The sequence below is a fragment of the Herpailurus yagouaroundi genome, unplaced genomic scaffold (genome assembly GCF_014898765.1).
Source record: "Herpailurus yagouaroundi ecotype Mexico unplaced genomic scaffold, PumYag 140, whole genome shotgun sequence".
In the NCBI taxonomy this organism is placed as follows: domain Eukaryota; kingdom Metazoa; phylum Chordata; class Mammalia; order Carnivora; family Felidae; genus Herpailurus; species Herpailurus yagouaroundi.
The window spans coordinates 96,014,124-96,029,543 of NW_024412395.1; the positions used below are offsets into that span (position 1 = coordinate 96,014,124).

A 15,420-nucleotide genomic window follows, 5' to 3' on the forward strand; every position below is an offset into this window, starting at 1 on the left:
GCCGCGGCCGCGGCCGCGGCGTGGGCGTGCGCGGGCGGCGGCTGGCAGGCCTGGGCCAGGCCCTGGAAGTCGAAGCGGTAGGCGTAGCGCTTGCCGTGCACCTTGCTCATGATGTTCTTGTCGTAGTAGTAGCGCAGCGCGCGGCTCAGCTTGTCGTAGTTCATGTTGGGCTTGCTTTTGCGCTCGCCCCAGCGCCGAGCCACTTCGTCTGGGTCCGTGAGCTTGAACTCGCCGTGGCCACCCTCCCACGCGATGCAGCCGGCGTTGGCGCGGTCCGCCAGTAGCTCCAGCAGAAACTGCCACAGCTGGATCTGCCCGCTGCCTGTGGGGACGGGGCTGTCAGCCGCAGGCGGGATGGGGGAGGCAGGAGGTAGGGGAAGAGGTGAGGCAGGAGACCGGCCCGGCCGGGTGGGACCCGGCGTCGGGGAGGGAAGGGGCGCGGCCAGCGGGGTAGCTGGGCGCAGCTGCAGCGGCTGGCCAGGGAAGGGCTGATCCGCCGAGCGGTCCTTAGCGCTTACCGCGCTTCTGCACAATGGAAATACGGCTCCTACCGAGGAGGACACAGCTCCGCCGGCGCCTGGGTGTGTGAGAATTGGGGAGGAGGGCAGGGCGAAGCACAGCCTCCTTTGCGTGGGAGCAGCAGCGGCTCTCTCGCAGGCCAGCAGGGGCCGCATAGCAGCCCCTACGCGGGCCGCCTTGGCCCTGCGCCCCTATTCAGCAGAGAGGAGCCCACACAACCGCACAGGGTAGTCTGCGCAGGTCGTCAGACTGCCCCGTCCCGGCTGGACCTTGTCCGCAAGTCCAGAGGGAAGAGGCAGGAGTGCGGCAGGATCACCCCCGCCCCTAGACAAGGCCTAGCCCCCAAAGGCGTGCAGTTAGTCGGACTGGCCCTGCCTAAAGTGGAGAAGAGGTGGAGGCTGGCTTTCTTGCGGTACCAGTCAGACAGGAATGGGGGCAGTGGCCCCCAGTGCGCGCGAGGACGGTCAGACTCTGAAGGCTCCCACCCTTCTCAACTGCCCAGTGCGCAGAGCACAGCTACTCGGGTTGAGTCCCCATTTTCGGAACAGGTGGGATTCTGGCATGTGGAGGTGTCATACTTCTCTGGGGCTTGACACACAGCTCTGAGAGGAGAGGAGACTGGGAAGCCGCTGGGGCTTGGCTCCCTGCCTCCTCCCTATCTTTGGCCACCTCCCAGGCTCTTCGGCCCAGTCCTGATTTCGGGATTTGCTGGAAGCGGCCGGTAGGTGTTTCCCAGATATGCCGATGACGAGGAGACAGAGGGCTGCCCGAGAATTTCCACTCCCTTGTTTTGGAGGCTCCGTCGGACAAGGGGAGAAAAATCTTGACACAATTACTTCCTCGCACTCTCTTTTAGGGGAAAAAAAGGGGGGGTGGAGTGTTCCTTCGAGTAGTCTGATGATTGCTTCCAATCAAGTCCGGTGGGACCTCTCTTCTTTTCTCAACCCCTCGCTCTAAACGCAGACCTGCTACTCACCCTCGCTTCAACCCCAATCCCTCCACACCAGCGCAGCCAGTAGCTGCCTGACTTCAGGTCAGGAGCTTTAGGGTCAGAAACAAGGAAAGGTTTGGCTGAAAACGTGCAGCTGGCACTGATGCAGACCGACATCAGAAGCTTGGAAACCCATTCTTGTTGGGAATCACGTTTCCTTTTGGGTAAAGCAGTTGCCAACCTTGTCTTTGTGGTTACCGTGACTTGGTGAGATCTAGGGTACTAAGGTAGGGAAGGGGAGAGGAGAGGAAGGTGGGGGAGGAGAGAGAAACAGGGAGGTGCGGGGCTTTGTGGAGGCTTTGCGGGAGGGCCAGCCAGGCTCTGAGACCAACAAGGCAAAACCTAGAGTAATTTAGAGACGTGCGGAACTGGGTGGGGAAACAAAGCCTAGCAGACTTGGCTCCCACAGCCTCGCCAGCCTGGGCCAGTGAGGCAGGTAGGTGCTGGCCCGGTGCTATGGTGAGGAGGCTTGGAGTGGCCAGGGAGTAATTATCGGGGTCCCCGTGCCCAGAGGTCCTGAGCCTTGTGCTCCTGCTGCCAATAGGGAAAGGACACCAAGCACCTGGGTCCTGGCCCTGCAGCAGAAAAGGCCAAGGGCTAGGATCCTCTCCCTCTGCCCTGGTCTGCAGGTCCAGCCCTGGGACCTGGAATATGCTGGAGCCAAAAGCCAAGTGCATGCCCCCTCTCCTCGGCCTCCACAGTATGCCTGCACCCTCCCTTTCCAGAGCCCTGCAGTACACATCGCTTCCACCCTCCGATCGGGTGGCCGGTGGCGCCCGTCCTTTTAGGGTGGATGCCCCGGCCTCCATCCACTGTCCTCACCCCCGCCCCCAGTCCGCGGGCCAGCTCACCTTTCTGTACCGCAGGGCTCAGCGGCCCCCACCCCGGGCTCTTCCCATCCTTGAAGAGACCGTCTCCGACGGGATCTGTAGCAGCGGGAAAAAACAGTCAGGAGGACCGGGGCGGAGGTTGTGGACTTGACCGAAAGGGCTCCGGGCCAAGGCTCGGGAGGGTGGGGGTGTTGGGGGTTGATTCCTGGGTGCAAGGCTGGGGGCTCCAGCCGCCAGCTCCTCCTCCCGGAGCCTGGCCTGGGCGCGCGCCGCGCGGAGCCCCTCCATAACGCCCAAGTCAGGAAACGCGTCCAGGAAAAAGGAAATCCGCTTTCCGAACGGGCCGGCGGGAGCCTTATAAAGCCGAGCAGGCAGTGCGCCTGGCGAGCGGGAGCGCCCGGAGCCCATCGGAAAGGAGAGGAGGGCGCCTGGAAGGCTGGGCTGGTGGGAACGCTCGGAGCACGGAGGTGAGGAGCCACGAGGGCGCAGGGGCGACGCTCAGCGGACCACAGCCTCCCAACGCTGAACGCACACGGAGTCAGTCCCCGGCCACACCGAAGACCTCTGCTCCCTCTATCAGGCTTTCTCAGCCCCTGAGCTCCCGCCCTCGGCCTCCCAGGTTCCCAATCTGCTCACTTGGAGTCCTTAGACCTCGCACTAAAACCCCAAACCTCTCCATCTGCCTTTAAGGTCCCCCGTGCCCTAGATTGCTCAGTCTTCCCAGCAATCCTAGTGTCTGGACCGCATCCCCTTCCCTTGGACCCCAGCAACCCCTTCCCATGCCCTAGTCCAAACTTCCGGCCCCAGGTCCCGGTGCCTCCAGCCCCCGGCTGGTCCCTGGTACCTGGCAGGTACATGTTGATCAGCAGGGGCTGGGAGGCGCCGCTCTGTCTCATCGCCGCCAGGGACTGGGTGGTGGGAGGTGGGGGGGGGGATGAGAAAGGGGGGAAGCGTCAGGCTTTGCGCTCCGGGGCACGGATCCCCGCCGGAGGCAACCGCGGGTGACAAGGAGAAGAAGACGGAACAGGTCCGACAGGGCCTGGCGGGAGGGGGCTGCCCGGGTGTGGCGGGGGATGGAGGGGGTCCTGGAGCGATGCTCCCAGCTACCAAGCTGCTTGGAACCCTCCGGCCCCCCGCGCGGGCAGGGGCCGCAATTTCCGTTTTAATTAAAGCACTGCTGCCTCGGCCCCCCGGACCCCGCCCCCGCCCCTCTTATCGCCCCATCGCAATAAAGTCTCCGACGCGCCGCGCCGCAGCCAAGCGCACCCAGCAGCCCCCAGCGCCCCGCAACCCGGGAGACGCGCGGGGGATGGGCCTGGGCCTCCCGCTCTGATAGGGGTCGGGAGCGCATTTCTTTTCCGCCTCCGTGACTCTCAGCAAACAGCGAAGGGGCAGAGTACCCGGCCCACCTCGGACCCCCGGGGCCACAGCCCCTCCTTCCGCCCATTGTCGCCCCCATCTCGGCTCCGCTCTCCTCCCCCTTCCTCCCCCCACCCCCGCCCGGGTTCCCGTCTCCAGGCTGCGTTATCTCCATCTTCACTTTTAAATTTCCGCTTCCCTCTCTCTCGCCTGTCGCTCCGCTCCCGGCCGGGCAGCAGTTGCTCCCTTTATCTCCGCCCCCTCCTCCTCCCAGCGCCTTCTCCCTACTCCTCCTCGCCTGCTCTCTACTCTTGCCTGGAGACCCGATCTCCTTCCCTGTTTCCCTCTTGCTTTGGCCTGTTCCCTGCCTTTTCCAGGTCTCCCAGGCCTTTAGGCCAGCGCGGGGCCGTCTCCCCCCACAACTTCAAGTGGGTTGCCCCTTCTCCCCCTTTCTAAGTCTCTCCTTCCTCATCTCGTCTCTTCTATGCCATCCCCCTTCCTGTTTCCTCTCTCTCTCTCTCTCTCTCTCTCTCTTTCCTATGTCTCTCCTTTTCTCATTCATTTGCTCCTAATTTGTGGCATGTGGTAGGCTCCTCTTCCTCCCCAAACTATAGCTCTTCCATCCATCCCCTTCCCCTCACCCCAGCCCACTATCCACCCTCACAGCTGCTCTCATCCTGGTTCTCTCTGAACAACTGGTACCTTGTTCTAGCAGGAGGAAAGGGGTGGAAACAGTGTTGTGTACTGTCTAAGGCCCCCCACCCAGGGCGGGAGGAGTTGTGGAAGCTGAAATCCATTCCAAAGATGCTGATTGTGTATTAGCAAAGCAGATGTGGTTCCCAAGTGGCCTGGAGTCTCTGTGGGGCTTCCTGGCTCAAGAGAGCCTAGCTAAGGAGGGATGCTAGCTGAAGATGAGGCTCTGGGCTAAGAGCCCCGCTGCAGCCATGCAGCACCTGGTGGCTACTGTCCAAACTGACACTGTTTGTGCCCAAGAGATGAGGAGACCTGGGGCTTCAGGTTACACTGATTGGAGTGGGCAAGTCTCCTGCAGAATCCATGATCCAGGGGTGCCTGATTGAGGATGGCTGAGAAGCCCAACTTCGGGGGCTCAGCAGGGAGGGCCCCTGCTCATTCCTCACTTGCTGTAACTGCTGGAGTGTTCATCTTTGCTGATGGAGGGTGCAAAAGTCAGAAGGAGCAAAGGAGGAGTGAGGGAGGCAGAGCCCAGGGGGAAATGGGAGATCTCAGGATGCCAGAGGATCCTAAAGGAAGAGAGATGGGGCTTCAGGATGTGGATGAAGAATCTGGGGGGAGCAAAGATAAGAGGTTAGGATCCTCCCTGGGGACCAAACCCAGGGCTTCACAGGAGGGGAGGGCCTAGGGGTGGGGTTGAGGTCCCAATCTCTTTCCTTCATGCCTTCATATTTCTTTCCTAGATAGAAAATGAGGGGCAGGAGGTCAGAGCTGAGAGAGTGGGGAGGCAGTGAGGTTCACCCACATAATGCTCTCAGCAGAAGGCTGAGACAGAAGGGAGAGATGCTCAGAGTTGGGGGTCTATCCAGACATCCCAGCTCCAGACTGGTGAGGGATCAACAGCTCAGGCTCTGTGCCTCCACCTCACTGAAGACTCAGGTGCTAGAGGGGTAGGTGAGCTCTGGAAAGAGTTTGAGAGGTGTCCCCCCCCCCATCCCTGACCCTGCCCTTGGGTCTTGGCTGCGCCTTAAAGGAGAAGACCTCCTTCATCCCCTTTTGGCCTTGGCCGAGTGCAGCCAATGGATGAGTCCCAGGCAGCTTCTCCTGCATCCTCCTTCCAGCTGGCTGGGTGCCAGTCCCACAGGGTTCTGCTGACCATCAACCTGCCTAGAGTGGGAGGAGGTTGGAAAGGTGGAAACACTCAGTTCTAGCCTGGCCTCTGCATCCCATACTCCTTAGTTTCCAATGTGGCAGGCGGAGTTGGACCCCTAGGTCCAGGAAAACCTAGAAGGTTCGTGTTGACAAAGCCTGAAGCAAATATTAGCTCTCTCAACTCCCAGGTGGGGACACTAAGACCTAGAAATCAGAGTGTCCTATTCAAGTTCACTCTGGCAGTTCCTACAGCTATCTTGCTGACTCCTCCCAGAAGCCACAGACCCTCCTAGAAGGAGGGCAGCTTAGCTGATGGTGGATACTAGATCTCCCTTTGTCCACTGCCTACCCTTGCAAAGCAGGAAGTGGAGAGGTAGACTGCTGGGCTCTGAAGCCAGTTGGTCTGAGTTCTGGGTTCAACTCCAATTCCCCCATTTCTTACTTGTACGGCTTTGGGGAAGTTAGTCCCTTCCGCTGTAAAATGGGGATTACAGTACCTACCATACAGAATTACGAGGCTTATATAACCTGTGCTGAACACTCAGACAGGCTCTATATACATTTAGCTATTGTTACTATTACCATCCCCCAAGGGGACATTTAGGACCAGGAAGGAACCCCAGGCTCTTCTGGGACCCAAAAAGGTTTAGGGCTCTGCTGAGGCTTTTAGCCACAGCTTAGGTCAGCCTCCCCTTAACAGCCTGGATTTGGGGTCAGGAGCCCTGTGTTTAAGTCCTGACTTTGTCACCATTTAAGTGGATGGCCTCATCAAACCTTCTCCCTCTCAGCCAGCTTCGTTGGTGAAATGGATGAAGTATGAAAGGTGTTAGGAGAATCAAATGTAACAGGGGCCATGGACTCTATAACTCATCCGGGTATAAAGCAGAATTCATACCCTACCTAGAATTTTGTCCCATGCTCTCCCGACTTAACCCTAGGATCCATGGATCGGGGATGGGGGGTAGTGCAAGGGAATGAGGGCCCTATGTTGACTGCCCCAGTGCTTTTCCATAACACAAGCATTTTCAGTGGGTTCTCCTTGAATCCTCACAACACTGTGAGATAGACAAGGCAGGGATCAGTAGCCCCAGTTTACAGGTGAGGGAGAAGAGGTTCACGGATGCTACATTATTGGGTCCCAGGTGTTCTGACTTCTGGTCCAGGGCTCTTTCTAAGGGAGCAGATGCCTGACTGCACAGCTGGGCCCTTGGGAATGGCTAAGGTCCAAGTCTGTTCTCCCTACCTTCTCTGGGCTTGGGCGATGATCTGGGCCACTTTCCCCCATTGACAGGTCCACTAGGGGCTTGAAAACACAAGCATCCCTGAATGACAGAGTGAGGGGAGTCCCCATGGCCTTGAAGGCCCTGCTTATGAGACTAAGGGTATCATTAACTGGGCCAGTGAGGGAACTGGGTAGAAACTGCTTTGGTGCCAAGGGCTCTGCTACCACACTCAGCCCCAACATGGCTATGGTCTTCTGCCACCACTCCAGAAACCAGGCTCATTGTGGTCAGTGGCTGTGGGGTAGACTTTGCAGCTGACCAACCTTCTGAAGAGAGGGAAGAGAGAAGAAGAATGAAGAGGGTTCTTGGGAACAGCTGAGAGGAGGTGCATAAAAATGCTTTGTAAATGTTGGAGCTCAATATCGCAAAGGGATTGTTATTCAGACAAAGGGTCTGGGGCTCCACTCAGAGAAAGTCTCCCCTTTCAAAGGCCCTGGGAGGCATGGAATTTCCCACTCATTTATCCTTTTACAGTGTTGCTTCTCTATCAGACAGAGATTCTATAAAGCTAGGAAAAGGGTGCAGGCTTTACTCAGTTGGATAGGGAGCCAAGCTAGAAGACAAACTCCTGGGAGTTAGAGAAGAATCCAACTGAGCTCCACATAGGGTTAAGTAGGTCCTGCTGTGCATGCTGGTGCCTGGCCCAGGTGGGTGGAATTCAGCTATGAGTGCTGTGATAGGACCGTGTGCACCCAAACCAGAGGATGGCAAAGGCACCATGTGTGTGCTATGGTACACCTGGACCAAGCTGATTGGCCTTTATCAGGGAGAGGTGTGGGACTGGTTGTCTTTAACAGGATGCCCAAGGTTCTTAACAGCCATTTTCTCAGCTCTGTCAGGATCTAGCCACATACATCCTAAGCCAGTTTATGCTTCATAGTCAACAGTCCCAAAGCTTGAGGGAAGAGTCAGGTTGACAGGGAAGGACCTTCAGAAGGATTAGGATGACGATCACAACGCAAGACACCAAGAAAGAGGCAAGAGGGGCAGGCAGGTTCAGGAACCTTTATTGAGGGTCCTCATGGGAGGTGTCAAGGCTGTGGAGCTTAGTGCTGGACTCTTCGAATGGACTGCAGCAGCCCAGTGTGGGCCTGTGTGCCAAATTCACTGTAGTTTCGGAACTCCCCACTGTGCCGGTCCCGCTCCAATACATACTGGTAGCCTCGATAGCCTGGGTACTGGTAGGCCACCCACCTAGGCCAGTGAGATCACAGGGGTGGTGAGCAGGCTCTGCCCCTACCCCCACCAATGTCCCCCATTAGCAGCCCTCCTTTTGCAGCCCCAGGGCCTAGCTCCAATGCCATTGCTTCAATTTTCCCTGCAATGATCTCTCTCCCCTATTCCCACTCTCCATTGCCTCTTCATCCATCTTTTTAAAAATCCCTTGCTCTATCCCCACATTGGCCCTCTGACTCTTATTCTCCTATTCTCTGCCCCCCCCCAGTCTGTCTCCATCATCTCACTTCTCCCGGTCCCCCAGTACTCAGCATCTCTTTACTATGTCTCTTAGCACCCCATCACCTTTCCCAACCCCCCTCCCTGGTCTCCATTGCCTCCCTTCTCTTCCCATCTCCCCTGTTCCAGTCCTGGGACTCACGCTCCAGAGCTGACTTTGAGAGAACCCACATCCTTGCTGGCCCAGCCCATGGAAGGCAGGGATGGGTAGTCATCAGTGAGTTCAAACTTGCAGCCCTGGAAGTTATCTCCCTCAAACAGGGTCACACGGCTGTCACTGTGATTCTGAAGCACAAGAAGGTGGGAGTGGTCAGGTTAGGCCCTCCAAAGAGGTATTAATGGGTACATTCTCAGCCCTACTCTCCCCACCTTGCCACCCAACACAAGCTCTGCAGACACTTTGGCTCCACAAGCATTCCCAAAGATCACTCCATCAGGTCCATAGCAGGCTAGGAAGCTGGGAGGCTCAGAAGTCCCTCGCCTAGTCCCTTCTATGGCTTTGGGTTGAGATGGTGAGACTGAGGGTTTCCCAGAAACCCTTCCAGGTCAGGACTAGAGAGCATCTTGTAATCTGGACCTCTTTGCAGAAGGAAAATCAGAGAGAAATTGAGAAATCAGAGAGAAAATGAGAGAAATTTGGCCCATGAACCAAGGCAGTTTTCTTAAGGGCCTCATTGACTACTCAATCCCCTGTGCAGCACCTTGGGAACAGCCTCTCATAGGGTAAGGTCCAACTGAGGGGTGCCAGATGGCAGAATCATAACAGACAGGCCAGGCATCAGTGTTGGCTGAGTCTGGGCTTCCATAGTCCTAGGGCCTTCCCCTCCTGGAATATAGAAGCTAGGCTGAGTCAGCATTTGCTCTTTGCCCTCTACCTCTCAGCCCCAGGCCTCAACAGTAGGGTACCTAAGTCAGCACAAGTGAGAAGTGAGATCCTCCTGTCCAGTGATTCATTTGATTCATTGCCAACACTTCCCCCACGTACATACACACAGAGATTGATCTATTCTCAACAATGATCCCTGAATTGAGTTCTAGTCTCATCGCGTTAACCCTTGTGTCCGAGGGCAAGTCACTTTGCCCTTCTGAGCCCCATTTCCATACCTGTATATGAGGCTAACAGCGGCCGTCCTAACCTTACAGGACTGTGTGATGGCAGAAGCACTCTTTAACAGGTGTGGACGACATGATGTGAGGAACATGGGTGCTCAAGACAGGCATGGGCTTGGCGCTGTCCGTGGTGCTGATTTTTGGGCACCTGACTGACGTCCACTGTCCCAACTTTCAGGGACTCTTCTGGTTCTGGAAGTAATGCCACTACCACTCATCTAGGAACTGTGTTTACACATTCCCATACACTGGATGGACAGCCTTTATGAGGTGCCATCGTGGGGTCAGGGTCTGGAGTGAGGAGGTAGGAAGCAGAAGGGGAAGGGGAAGGCTGTGCTTACTGCGCAGAGCACTGGCCGGAAGGAGAGCAGCTGGTCGCTGTGGTGGCCGCCACTGCCACTCCAGGCACTCCAGCGAGGATAGTCACCCTTCTCCAGAATGAACTGCTGTCCCTGGAAGTCAGGGTACTCAAAGGCCACCCAACTGGGGAAAGACAAAGAAAGCTGGGAGGCATCTGCCCCAGGCTCACTCCTTCCTCTGTCCCCACCTTGATTACTGTGATCGAAAAGACTGAGAACCTCATCTTTTTTCTCCAACCCCAAGCCCTTACCCTGACATACACAGCACATGGCAATATGGCCCCTCTAGAAAAACTAAAGACCGTATATAGCTGCTATCTGGGGTTTCAGGGATCCAGGCTTCCAGCTTAGCCTCCCCAGGATGAAAGGAATTTTCCAGGTTCTGAAGATCACCTACCAACGGTTCCTACCTCGAGGATTTAGGTGCCTGCAAAGGTAGGTGTAGGAACCCCCCAACCTGCGGTGGCAATCTGTGATAACAACAACCTGCAATAATCAGAGGCCTCAGCTCTCCCAAGCGCCCCAGGCTCTCAGAGACCAGGATGGAGCGAGAGGAAGAGATTTAGCTTCTTTTGTTACACCAAGTTCAGAACTATCTAGCTGCACAGAGAAAAACTCTGGGGAGGAAATAACTACACTGGGAACCCCTTCAGGGTTCAGGCCCATCTCACGGGGCTCCCACAAAGGGTTGCCTCTCGCCTTTATCCTTTTAGTTCACATGATTTGTCTTGTGGCACGTGGGGGAGTTCTGGGAGGCCAAGGGGTTTCCCATGTTGGTCAGTCTCAGGCAGGGCTAACAGTCTGGGGAACGGAGGGCTGAGAGCTGAGGTCCCAGGCTCGGAGCTTAGGCCAGGGGAGCCCGGCGGCCCCCAACCCAGCCCGGCCGCGCCTGTACCATCACTCACGCGCCATTTTCCACCTTGACGGAGCGCACCCTGCGCAGGCCTCCGCGCTCGGCGATGTTTGCGCAGTCGCTCAGCAGCCGGCAGCGGCGACCCTGGAAGTCCTCCTCGTCCCAGAGCGTGAGGCTGGCGGGCGGCGGGCCCGGCGCGGGGGCGCTGCTCATGCCGCTGGGGAGAGAAGGGTGGGACCAAAGGCTCAGCGTCCCTCAGCCCCCATCCGGGGCCCAGGCTCGCCCAACCCGGGTTGGGGGTGAAGAACGCGGGGCTGGACCAGGGCCGCTAGAGGCTCTCCCTCACCTCGCCCTCCCCCGCCCCGGAGAAACCCTGCCCCAGCACCGAGTATTCACCGGGTGGGTGAGCGCGGTACTGACGGAAAAATGGAGAGGCTGCGCGCGGGCCGGGCGTGCGGGGCTTTATACCCGGCCTCGCCTCCCCTCCCCGCATTCCCTCCCGCTGGGGTGGGGGGAGCTGAGTCAGCGGGCAGGATGCGGTCAGTTCTGGTGTCCTCTGGGGAGCCGAGGCCTTTCCCAAAGCCACCAATCTGGCCCCAGCCCTCCGGGATTACAATAGAAAGTGCTGAGGCACACGTCCCGCGCCCGCCACAGCTGAGGCTGACTCCGCTTTTTCTTTATTGGGGGCCTGAGCCAGGCAAGGCGCACCCGAGCTCTGGGCAGAACGCGCCCTCCCTGGCCCGGACACTTAGGGATGGAGATACCAGGTCACCCTGGGGACGCCCGGCTAAGACCGCCTATTCTTGACCGGAGGGCGCGGGGAGTTCTTCCCAATGTCTAAACTCCGCCTCTTCCTCAGGCTTAGGTCAAGGCCTCTCTTTGGGGCCACGCTGGGCAGGGAGGGTAGACACGACTTTCCGCAAGAGACTTTCCTCACGCCCCTCAGTCCTCTTTTCCCCGGAGGATCGGCCCGTTGTGGCTCCTTTCCACCCAAGCTTGAGTTCCCAGAACCGGCTCTGCGGTCCCGGAGTTTTCACCCGCAGGACTCGCCGCGAGGCGGCGCTGAACTCGGGGAGAGTGAACCGCCCAAGGGAGGACGCGGATTTACGAAGCGCTTAGAAATAATAGTAGCTAGCGAAGTGGCTCGCTGTGGTAGGTAGAAAGAATATTTCAACCTTAGCGCGACTCTCCCAATCGCCACACCGAGCTCCAGGGTCTGAGAGCTCTGGTTGGGAGTGAAGGGCCAAGGCTCTTACCCTCATTGCCAGCGCCCTGTGTGTCGGGGAGAAGTGTGGGAGGGAGAGAAGGAGGAGGAAAGGCTTGGCGACCTAAGGGAGGCTCCAGGGAGGACATTTCCTCACAATTGACCGCGGAATGTTCCAACCATCGTAGCTCTCAATGAGGCACAAAGACTTCTGGCAAAATTGTGAGTTTTCCTTAATGGAGGGGCTATTCCAGCAGAAGTGGAGGAGAGAGTGAGAAGGGAACTAATAATATTTTGTTGCTCCTATGAGCCAAGTGCTTTCTTTATAGACTCAACAACAGTCGAGAGCAGTAAGCTTGGATATACAGATGTGGGAACTGAGGGTCAAGGGTGCGCCGACCTTTGGCCAGATTCACAAAACCGGTGTCGAAGCAAGATTAGAATTTAAACCTTTTGACTCCAAAGCCAGTCCTCTTGCCACTCAGCCTCCTGTGACTAAAAGGACTCACAGGCCAGATGCAGCCACCTCCAGCTCCTGGCAGGCTAGCCATGCTGACCGTCCATCTTTTCTCCCAACTGCCCAAAGCTCATTTCCACCTCAGGGCCTTTGCATTTGCTGTTCTTGTTGCCTGGAGTGTCTTAGTCAAAGACTTTGGCATGCTGGCTTCTTTATTACCTCCTGAGTGATGCTGTTCCTGGCATTTACGATTCATCATACCACCCTGTTTTCTTTTCTTCTTCTGTTTTTTAAAATGTTCTATTTAATTTTCAGAGAGAGACAGAGCAGGAATGGGAGAGGGGCAGAGAGAAAGGGAGATACAGAATCCAAAGCAGGCTTCAGGCTCTGAGCTGTCAGCACAGAGCCTGATGCGGGGCTCAAACTCACAAACCTGTGAGATCATGACCTGAGCTGACGTCTGAAGCCCTAGGCTTAACTGAGTAACCCAGGCACCCCTCACCCTATTTTCTTTACAGTGTTTGTCACTCTAAAGCTGTCTTCGTCTTTTGTTTATGTGTGTTTATGGCTGTACCGAGTGTCTCCCTTGCTAGAGTGTAAGCTCTGTTTAAGGAGGCAGGGGCTGTGTCAGTCCTGTTGTTATCCTCAAACCCAGCATGGTGCTGGACACATAGTAGGTGCTCAATAAAACATGAGTGAGGCAACAAAGTGGTCAGGCTGGGCCATATGTCTGGGGGAAGGGGAAGAGGAGTAGAGGAAATTACCCAGTGAGAGAGCTAGGGTAATGGTTTGCCCACTCTACCAACTCCCCCCCCACACACACACACACAAATTCTGGAGTGCTGAGAACAAGTGCTGGGAGCCACTGGAGCCTCCCTTGGGTCTCTCTTTTCATTGGTAAGGAATAGCTATTGAGGATCATAAGGTGTGTGAAGGTGGATGCCAAGAATAAAGTGCCCTAAAACTGAGAAGTAAAGCACAGTTAGTAATATTTGAGTCACAGCAAGGACGACCATATGGGGTTGACTGGAGACGGGGTCAGAACCATACCAATTCCCTGATTCCCTACCCTTGGTGGGCAGTGGTTGGAGAAACACAAATAGGGTATACTTTCCCCAAATCCATAAAGAGGTACAAAGTATCGAGGGAGGCAAGAGCCAGTCCTGGATTCTTCGTGTCCTGGCCCTTGGACTTTGCCTGGACATGGTGGGAGGTGAGAACCTGAATCTCTCCTTCTCTCCCTTTACCTCCCTCTTCCTCCATCTCTATCAGAAATTCTGGATTCGGCCACCAGGAGGCGCGGGCGGGACGCGACGGAGGAAGCGGGCGAAGAGGGTTGAAGTGGATGAGGGAGTTGGTCCGGGGCTGAGGTCGGAGGGGCGGTGAGCGCGGGTGGCGAGTGCGTCAGGCTGTGCGTCTGCGCTGTTCCGTGACGCTGGCGCTCGGTGTCAGCTTCGAAGGTGCGCTGGTGTCTCTTAGATGGACAGTGTGTTTGCGGGAGGTGGGGCGGGGGTCCTGGGCGCGGCCCTGAGATTGGGGCTCCGCCTAGGTGGGCAGTTTCCAGTTTCTCAGCTGGCCAGACAGCCACATTCTACAGTAGGGGCGCGCGCTCGCGGGGTGTGTGTTCACAGGCCAGGGAAGTAGTGGGGAGGAATAACAGCTGAGATCCAAATTAGAATTAGGAATCAGGCTGGGATTTGGGGGTGGAGACCCTTTGGGTGAAAAAGGACTCCGCCCCTTTTCTAGTCCTAAATTCGGCTTGTGGCTCTGCTCTAAGAAGCTGTGAGGCACTAGCCAGCCTCTTCCCTCCTGCATACCTCAGTTTCCTCATCAGGAAAATGGTGTGTAGGGCCCATTCATTGCTCCCCCTAGTTGTAGATGTCTGTGCCCGGCTCTCTCAGAAATGGGCACACCCACCAAGACCACCGATAGGCAGTTGCCTAGTCCTCTCTCAGGGTCCCCACATCCCCCAGACCCCTCCCTGGCTCTGGGCCTCAAAGTCATGGAGAAAGGGAAGAATGACCCACTGAGGGGAAGGGGCTGTCAGGTGGCCCTGCCTGGTGTGCTGGAATGGGACTCTGGGATCCCTGTCCCTTTTCTGTGCTATGGACCCCTGTCCCAGCCTCCTTTCTCCTTTCTCTGGTCCAGCTCCAGCCCCCCAGCTTCCCCCCACCCCATCCCAATCCCCTCCTAGCCCCCTCTCAACCCCCAGCAGCTGGTCCTGTTTGTTTTCCCAGCTCAGTTGCACTCAGAGCTTCCTGAAGGATGGATGCACAGGTGGCTTTGTTTGCCAGCTCAGCACCCTCACCCCTACCTCCTCTGCATCCACGGCCTCAGCCTTTGGGCATGGAGGGGGGAGTTAGACAAAAAGAAAATGGTGTCCCAGATCTACACTGCCAGGAGACCTCAAGATCTCATAGGGATCTCATCACCCTCAAAGAACTCCTACCCGCACCCTATCCAGCCCTGCCTCTCTTATGAGGACTTTCAGTCCCACAGAGAAATCTTCAGTCACCTTCCTCACGATTCTTCAAAATCTCACAAGGCACCTGAAGATCCCAAAGAGAAACCAGCAGACTCAGTCCTGTGTTCTAAGAAACTGTGAGGCCCTCAGACCCCAGTCAGATACCCATCCCATAGGGGACATGCACGCAGATCTGACAAAGAAACACTTAACCTGATCCTGGGCTCCCACCCAGGTCTCTATTCTTTCCATGTAGAGGCCCTGAGAATCCCCAGGGACATCTCCCTCACCCATCCCTGAACAGCCTGACTTCTCCGTATGGCCGGGCAGCTTAGAGCAAGCACCCAGTGGCCAATGTCCTCTCCTCAAGGTGGCCTGCTCCCACCTCATTTCACTGGGAAATCAGTCAGGGCTTTGGTGACTGAAGATGCAAATTCTGTGACTGGGGCCCTCCCTCCCCTGGTCCCACCACAAGCCTCTTCTTGGCGCCCCCCCCCCCCCCCCCCTGCCCCCCCCCCCCCCCCCCCCACTCCCCCTTCTAGAGCCTGGAACTGGCAGAAGGACACTTTCCCTGGGGCTGTGAGATCTGGTCTCCTGGGAGACAGAGATAAGTGAGTGAGAGATCAGTTCAACTCAGGCAGGGTCCAACAGCTGGCCCCAAAAGAGTGGGGGGGGGTCCTGTCGGGGCGGG

At 57.0% G+C, this 15,420-nt stretch overlaps 2 protein-coding genes across 2 annotated transcripts in view; both read right to left on the bottom strand.

Moving 5' to 3' along the window:
• Positions 1-3,236, bottom strand: part of FEV (FEV transcription factor, ETS family member) — a 26,317-nt gene extending 23,081 nt beyond the window's left edge. The window contains exons 1-3 of the mRNA XM_040474684.1: positions 3,185-3,236; positions 2,362-2,436; positions 3-322 (exon numbers count right to left, since the gene is read on the bottom strand). Of these exons, the coding sequence (XP_040330618.1) occupies positions 3-322; positions 2,362-2,436; positions 3,185-3,236 (447 nt within the window). The remainder of the gene's footprint in view (positions 1-2; positions 323-2,361; positions 2,437-3,184) is intronic.
• Positions 3,237-7,813: 4,577 nt separating this feature from the next.
• Positions 7,814-11,107, bottom strand: CRYBA2 (crystallin beta A2). Its single transcript, XM_040476295.1, has 5 exons — positions 11,001-11,107; positions 10,657-10,821; positions 9,734-9,875; positions 8,425-8,567; positions 7,814-8,021 (listed from the first exon to the last, which is right to left on the bottom strand). The coding sequence occupies exons 2-5, from the start codon at positions 10,815-10,817 to the stop codon at positions 7,874-7,876; spliced, it is 594 nt and encodes a 197-aa protein (XP_040332229.1). The 5' UTR covers positions 10,818-10,821; positions 11,001-11,107; the 3' UTR covers positions 7,814-7,873.
• Between the last annotated feature and the right edge of the window lie 4,313 nt (positions 11,108-15,420).

Bases quoted from the DNA above. Each gene is read 5' to 3' on its own strand.
- CRYBA2 (XM_040476295.1), bottom strand. From the start codon at position 10,817: ATGAGCAGCGCCCCCGCGCCGGGCCCGCCGCCCGCCAGCCTCACGCTC. The intron at 9,876-10,656 runs GTGAGTGATGGT...GTCTTTCCCCAG, and splicing joins GTCAAGGTGGAAAATGGCGC to TTGGGTGGCCTTTGAGTACC. The intron at 8,022-8,424 runs GTGAGTCCCAGG...TCACTGGCCTAG, and splicing joins CTCAAAGTCAGCTCTGGAGC to GTGGGTGGCCTACCAGTACC.